General features: G+C 39.2%; 1 protein-coding gene across 2 annotated transcripts in view; it reads right to left on the reverse strand.

The window, feature by feature from the left end:
• The window catches only part of ARAP2 (ArfGAP with RhoGAP domain, ankyrin repeat and PH domain 2), a 186895-nt gene that overhangs the window by 130637 nt on the left and 40578 nt on the right, over positions 1-15680 (reverse strand). For both annotated transcript variants that reach the window (XM_065907507.1, XM_065907508.1), the window contains exons 7-8: positions 12263-12332; positions 5248-5368 (exon numbers count right to left, since the gene is read on the reverse strand). In XM_065907507.1, coding sequence (XP_065763579.1) covers positions 5248-5368; positions 12263-12332 — 191 coding nt within the window. The remainder of the gene's footprint in view (positions 1-5247; positions 5369-12262; positions 12333-15680) is intronic.

Below are 15680 nucleotides of genomic sequence, written 5' to 3' on the forward strand. Positions count from 1 at the left end.
ATATATATCACACACTGACAATGCAATGGGATAAAATGCAGCACAGGAAGAAGGGCGCAGAAAGTATTATTTTATATAGGATAACAGAAAAAAGCTCAGGAAGAAGGTGATGATTCTGCAAAAGCCTAAAGGAAGTGGGAGTGAGCAAAGGGGGAGGATGGCTGGAGGAGGAGTGTTCGAGGACACAGAAAGCAGAAATGCCAAGGCAACCACAGGTCTGGTGTGTTCACGGGCCAAGAGGCCCCTGCAGCTGCGAAAGAAACACAGGTGAGACCCTCTATGGGCTTCGGGACCTCACAGAGACCGCTCTCGGCGAGCTGGAAAGATGCAGAGCATCTGAAGCGGGAGACAGGACCTGACTTTCTTGCTGGAGGCGCTCTCTGACAACCGTAATGAAAACCTGATTGCTGTTGATCATGGGAGGTTATGACCGTCATCCCAAAAAAAGGAGGTTTGTGGGAGAGTGAGAACAGTGCAGGCGCTGAGGACTGGGTGGAGCCCAGGCATATTTCCAAAGTCACGCTGGTGAGATTTGCTGAATCTGGCCTGGATGGAAACACGGTAGGAAAAGGTTCGACAGGGACCCCAAAGTTTGAGGTCTGTTACATTACGACAGGCAATCAAAGGACACCAAAGAGAACTTTCGCTCCTCTAGTTCTTCCTCCAGATGACAAATGCGCCATGCCTTGCTTCTGGGAACAAGGAAGATTTCAAAACAGGTAAGTCTGTTTGCCCAAAACAGGTAAGGAAACTCCCCAGTGTTCTTTAAAAAAAAAAAAAAAAAAAAGCTCAGTTTTGCAGTTTCACAGCTGCCACTAGAGGGCTGTGTGATGCTGCACAGAAACAGAATTAAGAGGCTGACTCACTCGCCTCCCAGGAGTCTAAAGCCGCTAAGGTGGACACCTACCATGCAATCTGCAAGTAAGGGGCGGGACTGAAAATGGTCCTTGAAAGGGAATGACTGCTCAGAATTTTTTTTTTTAATTGAAGTATAGTTGATTTACAAGGCTGTGCTGATTTCTGCTGTGTAACAAAATGATTCAGTTACACATATATACACATTCATTTTTAAAAATATTCTCTTCCATTGCGGTCTATCCCAGGAGACTGGATATAGTTCCCTGTGCTATATAGGATTTTATTTTTTATCCATTCTAAATGTAATAGCTTGCATCTGCCAACCCCAAACTCCCAGTCTATTCCTCACCCTCTCTATCCCTTGGCAACCACAAGTCTGATCTCTACATCTGAGTCTACTGATGTTTTGTAGACAAGTTCATTTGCACCGTATTTTAGATTCCACTTATAAGTGACATATTGTATTTGTCTTTCTCTTTCTGACTTTTGTCACTTAGCATGATAGTCTCAAGTTGCATCCATGTTGCTGCAAATGGCATTATTTCAATTTTTTTTAATAGCTGAGTTGTATTCCACTGTATATATGTGCCAGATCTTCTTCACCCACTCATCTGTTGATAGCCATTTAGATTGTTTCCATGCTTCGACTATTGTGACTAGTGCTGCTATGAACACTGGGATGCATGTATCTGTTTGAATCATAGATTTGTCCAGGTATATTCCCAGAAGCGGGCCTGCTGGGTCATATGGTAGTTCCAGTTTTCTGAGAAACTTCCATACTGCTTTCCAAAGTGGCTGCACCAATGTCCATTCCCACCAACAGTGTAGAAGGGTTCCCTTTTCTCCACGTCCTCTCCAGCATTTGGTATTTGTAGAGTTTTTAATGGTGGCTCTTCTGATGGGTGTGAGGTGGTGTCTCATTGTAGTTTCGATTTGCATTTCTCTAACAATTAGTGATGTTGAGCATCTTTTCCTGTGCCTCCTGGCCATCTATATGTCTTCTCTGGAGAAATGTCTATTAAGGTCTTCTGCTCATTTTTTGAGTGGGTTTTTTTGTTGTTAAAGTTGTATGAGCTGTTTGTGTATTTTGGAGATTGAGCCTTTGTCAGTCAGGTCATTTGCAAATACTTTCTCCCATTCATAGGTCTTTTTTTTTTTTTTAATGGTTTCCTATACTATGCAAAAGCATGTAAATTGGATTAGGTTCCATTTGCTTATTTTTGCTTTTATTTCTATTTCCTTGAGAAACTAACCTAAGAAAACACTGGTATGATTTATTTCTGAGAAAGTTTTGCTGATATTCCCCTCTAGGAGTTTTATGGTGTCATGTCTTATGTTTAAGTCTTTAAGCCATTTTGAGTTTATTTTTGGACCACTCAGAATTCTTAAGCTTTCTTCTAATTATGAGAACTACCCACTGAAAACATCCCCTGTTTCCTAAAGTAACACAACACCTGTGTTACCACAGGTGTCAAGGGAATACATGTTAACTGAAGGATCATTAGCTGTTACAATCCTCTGAGCAATTCCAGTAATTCTGCTTGAGGAGGAAAGGAATCAGACTAAATTTTCTAGGTTGAGGAAGAGAATTCAGGACGTTATAATTTCAATAAAATTAACTTGCAGCTAAGAAAATAACATTTCACTAGGAAACCCAGGGGAATTGAAACCTTAGAAAATCTGTGGGGAAAAGCTGCCAAATCGTAATCTTCTCTTAGCAATGCCAGTGAGTGATGTGGGAGTCCAGAAATTGTGACACTGGTTTCCAGGCAGATGAAGGGAGATGTGTGTACAGGTCACTCGGAATCTTTCCTCCAACAACAAGGAGTTCATCTCTGTTGCATGTGAAACTACTGCCCCTTTCTGTCCTAAACTTTGATTTTGCTTCTTAGTAAGATTGAAGCAAAGTTTTCCATAAGCAACTATGATTGATTTCTCAGTTTCCACCAAATAAAAACGAATCAAGCATTTGTATACATGGGAGGAGGACAACAAGACAAACACTTAATAAAAACACATGCAGCATCTTGCTGAAGGTTCCCTAATAAATATATAGACACATGTGCCATTGACATATATCTATCTATCTACACTTATCTTTAAAAAATGTGAGCTGTTACTATGTAAAAACAACTTTCAACGAAAATAACATAGTAATTCTATGTAGAAAGTCTGTTTTCACTGAAGCAGTATTTTCATGGTTTTAAAAATTAAAGACGTAAGCCTTATTCAACACACAAAAATTCATACTAAAGTTCATGAAATTTTTTCTTTTTTTTTTTTTAAAGTTCATGAAATTTTTATACTAAGCTTACATCATAAAGATGAACTCCATACCACAGAGGGATTTATTGGTCCATTGTAAACATGTAACTTTTAAACATGTGTGGGTTGATACATTTTATTTCAATAAAATGTGTCTGTTTCATTTTTAAGTGCCACAAGTAAATATGGCTAAACAGATTTTCACACAAGTTGCAGCTTTATTTAGTACATCTATCTTAAAGTGCAGACTCTGTGGCATATGTGAATTTTACTATGAGAAGCCAAGGGGAAGAGGATAAACACCTCAAAGAAATAAGCATTTAGCTCGGCCAGTGGAGGCCAGAACATAAGGATAGACCATTCTGATAGCCAGCTGACAGGAGCAACGGCGTGTGTTTTAAGAAAATACAGAAACAGAGAAACTGTGATATCAAATATATTTCTCATATTGAGTATCACAACAATGGAAGACTTTCTGAATTTCAAGCAGTGAGTCACAATACATACGTCTGTATCAAATACTCTAGACAGGGATTGGCAAACTTTCAGTAAAGGGTCAGAGAGTAAATTTCCTAGGCTTTCCGGGCCAGACCGTCTGCGGCAATTACTCAGCGCGACACCGCAGCGCAGAGGGAGCCACAGGCAGCATGTAAAGGAACGCGCGGGCCGGGGACTGGGAGGGCAGTGTCTACAAAAACAAGCGGTGGGCCAGAGTCAGGTTACAGGCCAGTTTGCCGGCCTCGGCTCCAGGCGATGGTTCGTGACACTTTTTTTTAAAGAGTAAGTCAGGTGAGAAACACTTTTTACATTACACCTGGGCAGCATATACAACCCACAGTATGATACGTGCATTCACGTATGTTTCCCAGGATGATGCGCTTGCGGGAGGCACTGCACCTTGATACTCCTTATTCTATTTTATGTTTGTTTGGTTTTTGTTTTGGGGGCTTTGGGGGACACCATCTGAAACCACTAAGTTGGTCTCATACATGGATAGTCAGTGACTCACAGTCTGAAAAAATGTGGCTTCAAGGTGAAACAGCATTGGGACTTATCCATTTACTGACTATCTCAAGTAATAATGGAAGCTTTCCAGTGACATATAATATTTACTGAATGTGTTCTATATGCCATGCATTGACATATATTCAAGGAACTTATAAGAGAGAAATATTGCCCCATAATAGCTAGTATTGTTGTTTATGTATAAATCGTATAAAATAGGATACTAACTGTAATACCTATGAACCTCGTAAGACTATTTTGAAAATGAAGCTTTTAGCAGATACCAGATATTCAGTCATTTTTCCAGGTCACCAATACTCAAACAGTTACGTACCAAGAAGTACTTTTAAAAATCAAGTTATTATCTATATTAAAACGAAAAAAGGCTTTAAAATCTAATGCTTTAGGTAATGAAGATGGCCTTATCTATATTATTTAAGAGCAGTGAGGTTTATAGGACTGATATATTGACAGTCAAAGTTACAACAGACAACTTTTAACTCCCCTATCTCTACCTCTCCTGCATGCTTCCAAAAAAGATAAGATACAAAGGTTTAGAATCCATCCACAAACCGCATGTTATTTTTAGATCAATTTTAGCCATCAACTGACCCACAGGATGATACAAGGCAGAAAAAAAACAAAAACAAAACTCAAGGAATAGAAAAGACGCTCCAAAATCTGTATTAGAATGATTACTATGCCTGCATGTTCAGTTAAAACCAGTCACAGATAAACTTTGTAAAACCAATCTTTCAATTGTTATTTTCCACAATAAATAACTACTTTGCATTATCAACAGCTAAAAGTGAGCTCCACAAGAGCAGAGATTTTTGTCTACTTTTTTTCATTGCTATATACCCCAAATTTAGAAGAGTCCTTGACACTCCGTAGATTTGCCCTAAATATTTGTTGCATGAAAGAACAGTGAACAAACAACACTGACTTGTCATCTTGTTTATGTTTTGATATTATGGCATTCAAAAACTAGTAGACAATGCAAATTCTTTAAAAGCAACATATTTAAAGATTACCTGCCATTTCTAGCATGTTTATTAAATTTCTGACTGGGAAGAAATTCATGTGAACATTTTTATAAGGATAAAGAAAGACTCTTACCTTCTTTTTCTACTCTAAAAACAAAAGTTCTTTGTGTTGTAACAACTTCAAATTTGTTGTCTCCTTGAACTCGTACCGTAGATATAGCAGAAAGGGGGATTATTCCTTTTGAATACTTCTCCTGTATTGGTTAGAGGAAAAGATACACAGAGAAGATACATTAAAATTCCCTTGATCAAAAATAGAATGGCATGGTATTTATAAGTGCTCCTTTCATAATCTCAAATCTAAATTTTTAAAACTCACATACAAACAGCATATATCCTCATATACACTTAATACCCCAGAAAGGAAAATATTAAGTATCTCTTCCAAATGAGATGTCTTTTCAATTTTCTCTTCATCTGCAATTAGGCAATGAATCACATTACAAACAATCATACTAGAATAGCAAAACATCGTTCTGAAAAACAGCAGTATATTCTTTGAAAACAGTCTGGTCAAAATGATTTTATGGTGTTTGCAGGCATCTGCTGGCCATTACAGGTACTGTAACTGAACCATTTCAAAATCACTTGATACACACTGCGAGCAAAAATATTATCTAAGAAACCAGACTACTGGATTCTATCAATTAACCCTATTATTCAATGCTCTGATGACAAAGATGTTAATCTCACACTGCATCACTTTTTAGTCTCCAGGGGCTAAAGAATAAAAAGATACGGATTCAGCTGTTTGCAATAGGTATATATACACATTACAATTTTGAAGGTCATTCCTCAGCTCTCAATGACTTTGTCAGTCTGTGCTTTCCTGGACCGCCCTAAACCATTTGGTATAATAATCACCCCACAATTTCAACTACTTCCCCACAATGTAATATTGACTGGGCCCTGTGTTGGAAAGAAAAATTCAAAGAGTACTTGTACATGCACATTCATATAGCCGCAAAATGAAAAACAAAGATGAGAATTCTCAGTTCTACTTATAAGAAGTCAGACATATTTTCACAGAAATAGTGACAATTGAACCTGACATTAAGAAACCTTAAGTTAACCAAACAGATAAGTGAGGAGGTGGGGTGGGGGTTGGGGGGATCCTGGCTGGAAAAACTGAGTCATAGGGATGTCAAGTAAAGAAGGGCTGCAGTGTGGAGTCAAAGAGATGAAGCTGAGAACATCCATCAAGGCCATATTATGAAAGGTCTTGAGTATCAAAAGAATCTGGACAAAGATGAGGCTGAAAATATAAATCAAGGTCACATTACAAAATGTCTTGGATGTCAAGAGAGTTTGGACACAGCTTAATAAGGTTTCTTCTACAATTCTCTTCCAGCATCCATAGAACCATTACTTTTGAGTCAAGTCTCTAGGATCTGAAACAACTGGTTAGGAAAAGAATGTACTAGGTCGTTCCATGCAGAGCACAAGTGTCATGTTCATATTCCTCCCAGCAGCAAACTCCAGTCATACATAGCAGATGGGTAAAAGACAGCTGCTGTGAGCAGTAAGGCGGGTCTACTGGGAGGTTTCTCCTCTGCCAGTTAAGGACATACATTATATTCTCATGGTATTCCCTCTGAGTTATTTGACAGTTTCCTCTTCTCTGCTGTATTCCTCTATCCCCAATCCCTGACTTCACGTATCCATCAAAACCCTATGCATCTTTAATGCCATCTTCAATAACAATGCCTTGAAAATGTCCCTTTGTCCTCTCAAGCAGCCAAAATCAAGTAAGATATTTGAACTGTGATTTAGGAATATGAGGAGATAACTTCCTAGAAAAAGGAGAGGGATGTCAAGGAATAAGTACTTACAGAGTAACTTTTTCTTCTCCTTATTTTCCATTTTGGGGGCTTTAGCTTCTCTTCCTAAGGGAAAAAAATCCCTTCTTACTATTTCAACTGCCAATTTTATGGGGAGAATTCTAAAATCTGTCTTCCTCTATTCCTTGTCTATTTCTATCCATTCCACTCCCATATTTTTGCATCATCCATGGTACATCTAACTGTCCCATAAGCACTTCAAACTCTAAAACTGAATTATGTCCATCTGTAATGTTCTATTAAGATATCACTTCTTGGTCAATCAGTCTTCACCAGAATAGCCTTTGACCTGGGCTGCTCTTCTGCACCCACATGACTTGGGACTCCCCTGCAGCCACAATTTCAACTTGCTCCCCGCCACTTCCCGATTCTATCCAGTCACATGAGCCTTCTTGAAGCTCCCTGACACATCCTGGTTCTGCTCAATCCAGTGACCCTGCAAGGCACTATTTTACATATCCATCTTCACATACTTACTGCTTCCATTTCTTTTCCTGGTTCAGCAAATATATTCCTGAAAAAAGTCCTCCAGCTCGGCTTTTCTCTCAGGCCCCTCATCCTGACCCAGGAAGAAAACCTTAATTTAACAGGAACCTGTGCTCCTCTATAACAATTACTAACTCTAACTTAAATGATGATCTTTCTATTTACTTGTGACCATCTGATAAATACAATCTTTCTAAACTGACTGTGCATCATAGTTCTATTTCCTTCATCACCTTTCACATAATCAATTCAGTTCAGTCGCTCAGTTGTGTCTGACTCTCTGCGACCCCATGAACCACAAAACGCCAGGCCTCCCTGTCCATCACCAACTCCCAGAGTGTACCCAAACCCATGTCCATTGAGTCGGTGATGCCATCCAACCATCTCATCCTCTGTTGTCCCCTTCTCCTCCTGCCCTCAGTCTTTCCCAGCATCAGGGTCTTTTCCAATGAGTCAGCTCTCCGCATCACGTGGTCAAAGTATTGGAGTTTCAGATTCAACATCAGTCCTTCCAATGAACACACAGGACTGATCTCCTTTAGGATGGATCAGTACTGTACATTTTCTGAATGAATGAATCTTATGCCCAATCAATCACAATTATACAAACTCTGACAGCTCATTTTTAGTATTTTTCTAAATTTATTTTTTAACACTTCCACTGGCCTATACAGCCTACATCCTGATAAATTAACGCCTGATTTACTTCACACTATCCTGATTAGCTTCCCTACTTTCAGCTAGAGTTCCTTCTCACTCTTTCTGCATATTATTGTTCAAATGCCATCATTGGAGAGAACAAAGGAAAGATTCATGAAGAAGACCAAGATGGGCCTTGAAGTTTGCACAGGATTTTCATGGACTGTAATGTCTAATGGATTCAGAGGGAAGAGCAAAACCACAGAGGTGAGACTACAGGAAAAGATATGCCCAAGTTTTTCACAGTTGTACCCTGAAACTGTTGAAGAAAGTCCCTGCAAAGACAGACGCGACATGACTGGTTTAGCAAAGAAAAATCCAATAAATACAGGCAGGTACCAATCAGTACTGGGCTACTAAGGGCTCTGGGAAGTGATAGGAGGGATAAACTGTCTCTCCATTGTCAGGCAGCCTGAGAGATGTGAAGGGGCCCGGCACCCTTGGAACAGCGAAGGGTCTATCTGACTGTAAGTTTGTACTTGCTGAGACCAGATAATGAAAAATTCAGAGTATTCAAAAGCGTTTATCACTTCTAGGTGGTCCACTCTAAAGTGGCAGTTTGCCTAAGAATTAGAGGAGTTTATAAAAATATATCTCTAATGGGATAATTAACTATTTGTTGAATAAAATTTTAACCCATTTTTCAGTAGAGGAAAGTCAAGCAGCATTGTGGGAAAAGACATAGGAATTTTAAAAAGGAGATTTTCCTTCCGCTAAATCTCTTTAGAGAATTTTTTTTTAATTCCTTAAAAACATAATAACTCACCCACATATCTACAATAATGTTATTTAACAGGTCAGTACTTATAGAAGAGTAATAGAAAAATGAATCCCCCAGAAGTGATCAAAATGTACTTAAGAAGCAAAGTACTATGTCACTTGAACTTTAGGAAGTTGCAGTTTCTCTAAAAGCTCATTTATAATCTATTATGAATTATCAAGGTCAATTTCAAAAATTTTTTTAACACTGTAGAGGTGACTTTACATTTCTCTTCCAGCACAAGATAAAGACAATACAGAGGGGGGAAAAAAAGGAAACTCAATGACACCAGGCTCAAAATGACTGCACTTTTCAGAGTGGAAAATTTTCCTGAAGGAGAGAAATTCTAAAGCATCCCCAGAGCCTATAACACACAGATATTTAGGTCAAGTTTGTCATTTATCTACCACTTGCAGACAATGAAAGGACCACGGGGCAATCCTGCCCACAGCTGAGTGAGAGGGGGGTGAGTCAGATCTCTTGGCAGGTGACAAGATATCAAACCTGCTGGGATGATGCCATTTTCAGCAATGCAATTGAAAAGGCCTTGCTGAGACATGATTGAGTGGCACAGAGAAAAGCAGAAGAAAGCGAAGGGAATAGGCAACTCTGCAAACTTCCTCCGGAAAGCCCAGCCTCATGCCCTCAAGTGTATTATTTAAGCCCTGGAAGGGGCTCCCCCGGTGGCGCAGAGGTGAAGAATCTGCCTGCCGATGCAGGAGACACGGATTCGATTCCCAGGCCCAGGAAGATCCCACACATCACAGAGCAACAAGGTTCGTGCCCCGCAACTCCTGGCCCTGTGCCCGAGAGCCCTGCGGCTGCAACCAGGGAGCCGAGGGCCACAGCTCCCGACGCCCGCATCCCTAGAGCCCCGGCTCTACATGGGGAGCTGCCACAGGGAGAAGCCGCACACGGCAACGAACACCCACTGCAGTGAAAAAACACATTCTTAGAAAACACTGACAGAGCCAACTCACAGGTGCTCGGGACCATGAAAAGCCCACAGCCCGCTGAGGCGGCAGCTACGGCCCCCCGTGCCCTCTTTTCACCGGCCTTACAATCCTCTCTTCCCGGTCCACCGATCCAGCCTTCAGCCTGCAGCCTCACAGCCGAAACCACCTCTCCTTTTAGCAAACACCTAACCTAGTGGTCTTGGGGTTCTTATGCCAACATGACACCAGTCATCTGAATAGTAAAAGAACCAAATGCCACAGGAAACAATTTAACATTTTTAAAAATTCTAATGTAAAGCTAAAGAATTTGTAATAGATATATATATATATTTTTTTTTTGGCCTTTATATATATATATATTTTTTTTTTTTTTTTTTTTTTTTTTTTTTTTTTGGCCATACCACACAGCTTAGGATCTTAGTTCCCCAACCATGGATCAAACCCAGGCCCTTGGCATTGAGAGCATGGAATCTGAAGCACTGGACCATCATAGAAGTCCCTGTAATAATTCGTTTTATCATAAACTTTTTGTCTCGATTTCAAGCCAAGGCTGCATCATCTTTATTGCATCAAGGCAGGTAGGTGCTCGTCTCCTCAATGCAGCTGAGATGAGCTTTTAAAGGACAGAATGAGTCTGGTTGGTCAGAGACACTAGACATTCTCTCCCCCAGGAGGGCATAATGAGCCTGATGACAGGGAAGCCTGCCTCGCTTCTGAATAGTTTCCTTCCTCATTTCAAGCAAATCAGAGAAGGGCACAGATGACGAAGAGAACCAGGGGTCAGACTGCATCAGGTACAGAGAGCACATTATAACCCTACCCTACAGAAATCGCCTGGATATTCAAACCAACAAGCAAACTAAAAACTGCAGCTAAGGTAGAAAACGAGACTTTACAAATAGCCATCTCATCATTCCGCAAACATTAAAGAGGTCTGCTTACCTACTTGATGGTTTATAGGGATCCCTGCAAAGAAAAACCAATGAACACTTCTCTCAACTTTCTACTATCCTTTGTGTCTTAGCAGGCAGTGTGTATTGCTCTCTTTCTAAAAGCTTATGCTCTTCGTCCTGCAGCACTGAAGAATGGATATATGAAAAGGAATCTACCTCAATGTTCAAGCCAGAAATAACACCAATATAAGGCAGTGAAACATCTCTAGTGAGAACATGATGTTAGACTATAAACTTTAAATAAGAGAATGTCATTAACTGTTGCTTGTATATTAAAAGAATGTACAGTTAACATTTTAAAATTGTATGATTTTGACTAACAAAAAATCAGGTAGATTTATTAGTACCAACTTTTTATTTAAGGAAATTTTCAAACACATAGAAGTTGAAAGATTAGTACAATGAACATTCATAACCTCTACCTCAATTTGACATTTGTTAACATTGCAACTTTTTTGTTTTACCTAACTGTGCATTTGTGCATATACATATACATATATAATATATAAATATGAAGTGAAGTCGCTCAGTCGTGTCCGACTCTTTGTGACCCCATGTGACTGTAGCCTACCAGGCTCCTCCATCTGTGGGATTCTCCAGGCAAGAGTACTGGAGTGGGTTGCCATATACTTATATATAAAGTATATATAGGGAGGTAAATTTGAGACATTTGTAGGTTTCATGACACTTCACTCCAAAATATCTCAGTCTACAGCTCTTAAGAATAAAGACATTCTCATACCTAATGAAGAAGCACCTGATGAAAACAGTACATGTCATTAAGATTCAATTGCTTAAAGGGTACATTTTAGGCCCTTGCACTTTAAGATTTTCAATGAGCTGGAACTCCAAACCCAACCTTCTTAGCTTCATCAGCCATTAGTCTCCCTCACATACACTATTTTCCCATCAAAGAATCTGGGCATCTCATTCTATCAGCTATCAAGTCCTGCTCTTTCTGTTTACTCTGTGTACAAATTCCCCTTTCTTCAAAACTCAGGGCCACTAGAAATCTCGTGCAAGAAGCATTCCTTGGTTCTTTCACAGCCCTTCTAGAGAACAAAATAACTTCTCCTTTGTGCTATTGTTTTCTAAACATTCTTAGTGCTGCCTAGGGTAAAGGCAATTTCTTATATATCTATATATCATCTATAGCAATTCCAGTAGTTTGCAGGAGATTCTCCACAAATAATTGTTAGATACGTAAGTTTTTAAAAATCTCAATGTTATGCACCACAAAAAAGTTAACCTATGAAAAGAGTTAGGTGTTTTACCCTATGCAAATTCTTTTCATCTTTTCATCCAACACCTAAAGACCAAATCATGTGCTTAACTTATTGAAATAAATTGAACACACACAGGACAATCTTTTAAAACTGTGAAACATACTTACCTTATCGTTATTGTAATAAGAAATGCTAAGGCCATCAAATTTCACCCATCTCTTCTGAAACATGCGTTTTCTGTAAAACATGAAATTGTCATTTCATATTTTAAGAACCATGAACTTGGATTTTAAATGCATTTGTAACATAACTCTGTTCAGTACATTCCCATTTGCTGTTAAAACAGTGAGGAAAACAATAGGCTGTGATGATGCAGTTTAGGCAATGGTACAAAGCAAAGAAAATACATACAATGATACTTTCTAATCAGCTGACCTAGGTGTTTTTAAAAAGGGTAACTTCTAACAGTGTCATTGTTTTTTAAACTGTAACTTACAGTGGCATCTCCACACCTGTAAGGTTGAGTGGAAAACAAAATGTGGACAAAAACACTATCATCGTATACCCATCAACACCCATATCCTTTAAAGTGATAATCCCTTCATGAAAGTATTAATAATAAAAAGTTTTATCTTTCATTAAGATTATAACATTTCATCTTAGTTTTTAAATCTCTGCTTTGGAGCATTAATAATGTTTTGCTAAAATAACAAAGCTTTGTCAATTGGATTTACATAGATATATTTAATTCTGATCAAATAGGCTGAAAAGGCCCTGTCTAAATATAGAGAATCATTTGCAATCATCCAAAATTCGCTGAAACATTAACATTTTGAGAAAAAGAATCATATGAAAGGCAAATGCAGTTTAAAATGGTTGTTGACTCGAGAAGCAAAGCAAAATAATGTCATCATATGTTCTCTATTTAGGTAGCAAGGAGAAAAAAAATCATCCTGACTATATAAGGGAAAACTGAAGACCCACGTCTACTTGGGCTTGATGTCGTTTTCCAGTCCCTTTCACCAGCCAGTCCTGAGGTTCTGACTGTCTATTCTCTACATGACTCAGCGTGAACTGACACAATCGAGATACCTTTGGCCTTTATCACAGATAATACACAAAAACGAACTTCCTATTTTAAAAGTCATCTCTAAACTAAGTGGATAACCAGGTCTACCTTTTCCTTTTGCAGTTTTCTAACACATTGAAGTTAAGGAAATTGTATAACTTTCTGTGGTTTTCAGAAGACTTAAAGACAGAAAAGGCACTTCAGAAAGTGGAGAACTTGTCTTCCGGGCTACCTCCTGAGCCCACACACTTGTTACTCTAATGAAATACAGCAAGCCGCCCACGTTCATCACTAGCCAGATTATTCTCCTTAGATAAAATTAGAGCAAATTGACCTGAGAAAAGTTTCAAAATCCGTTGGTGTGGACCACGCTGTCACATATAAGCACTCAGTTAATCATGAAGTAGTAAGACTATGACAAGACCTTAAAATTATATAACCACAACCAACTACCTTGTTCTTTCCAGCTTACTCCCTTAAACTTCTGCTTCTTCTTAACTTCTCTTGGTCCGTCATGTGTTCTCTGAACCTTACAACATCCAACAGTGTTGGTTTTTACTTTCTTCACAGACCCAAGGGTTCTTCAAATTGCCAGCATGAAGAGTTACAAGGTAAAGAAATACTAAGCAAATACACAATAATTATACATTGAATAAAATCACTTAGCTCATTTCATGTTGATCTGTCACACTTAAAGGCAGGTAACCAGACATCCTCCCTCCCACACAATCTCAACACTAATTCAAGAAATCAAGATTTTGTGTCAGCCGTCAGCCTACCTTACATACTGAGCATAAACTAGAGTTCAGTAGTGCATATAATCTCCCATTTTAGAATAAAAATAATCAACACCTGTAGGAGATAAAGGCCTTAGGACCTTCCATTACCCCTCTAATTCCTTGGCTAACTACTTCTTATCTTTCAGAATTTCACTTAACCACCTACACAGACATTCCTACCCTGACCAATCAATCCAAAGCAAATCACAAAGCTATTCTCTGAGAGCACCCTCTCCTTTTCCTCATACCACTTAACACAGTCTGTGGTTATGTTTGTTGAGTTGCTTAATGTCCTTATGCTTTACAAGGACAAAGTCCAAGGATGTTTCATTCTCTACTATACGATCAGCAACTAACACAGAGACAAATATGGCACTAAAAAAGAACCTGTTGAATAAAAGAGCGACATAATTAAGCAAATGTCCCCTTAGCAAAACAGCAAGATGACAAGTAAAAACCTCAACTGACCAGCACTCAAATAATCCATGTATTTTTAAAGAAAGGCTGGCAGAAGGCAGGAAAATGTCTGAAACCTCAGTTAGATTCAGAGTTTCAAAACCTGCCAAAGCACAGAGTAAAAAGAAGTTTAGCTCAATTTCAGAAAAATAAATGACCCAACCAAAAAATGGGCCAAAGAACTAAACAGACATTTCTCCAAAGAAGACATACAGATGGCTAACAAACACATGAAAAGATGCTCAACATCACTCATTATCAGAGAAATGCAAATCAAAACCACAATGAGGTACCATTACACGCCAGTCAGGATGGCTGCTATCCAAAAGTCTACAAGCAATAAATGCTGGAGAGGGTGTGGAGAAGAGGGAACCCTCTTACACTGTTGGTGGGAATGCAAACTAGTACAGCCACTATGGAAAACAGTGTGGAGATTTCTTAAAAAACTGGAAATAGAACTGCCGTATGACCCAGCAATACCACTTCTGGGCATACACACCAAGGAATCCAGATCTGAAAGAGACACGTGCACCCCAGTGTTCATCGCAGCACTGTTTATAATAGCCAGGACATGGAAGCAGCCTAGATGCCCATCCGCAGATGAATGGATAAGGAAGCTGTGGTACATATACACCATGGAATATCACTCAGCCATTAATAAGAATTCATTTGAATCAGTTCTAATGAGATGGATGAAACTGGAGCCCATTATACAGAGTGAAGTAAGCCAGAAAGAAGAACATCAATACAGCATACTAACACATATACATGGAATTTAGAAAGAGGTAACGATAACCCTATACGCAAGACAGAAAAAGACACAGATGTACAGAACAGACTTTTGGACTCTGTGGGAGAAGGCAAGGGGGGGATGATCTCAGAGAATAGCATTGAAACACGTATATTATCAAGGGTGAAACAGATCACCAGCCCAGGTTGGATGCATGAGACAAGTGCTCGGGGCTGGTGCACTGGGAAGATCCAGAGGGATGGGAGGGGGAGGGAGGCGGGAGGGGGGATCGGGATGGGGAACACATGTAATCCATGGCTGACTCATGTCAATGTATGGCAAAAACCACTACAATATTGTAAAGTAATTAGCCTCCAACTAATATAAATAAATGAAAATAAATAAATAAAAAAGAAGTTTAGAACCTACTTTAACCTGTCTTACTTAAGATTGTTTAGCTGCAGTCCCTTGGACTTTAAGTTTTCTTAGAATTCCATTCGCATCTGGACAGTCTGAGGTCTGAGGCATCATCCAGGAAAACGAGGGGGGAA

Source organism: Muntiacus reevesi, chromosome 16 (genome assembly GCF_963930625.1).
Source record: "Muntiacus reevesi chromosome 16, mMunRee1.1, whole genome shotgun sequence".
Classification (NCBI taxonomy): domain Eukaryota; kingdom Metazoa; phylum Chordata; class Mammalia; order Artiodactyla; family Cervidae; genus Muntiacus; species Muntiacus reevesi.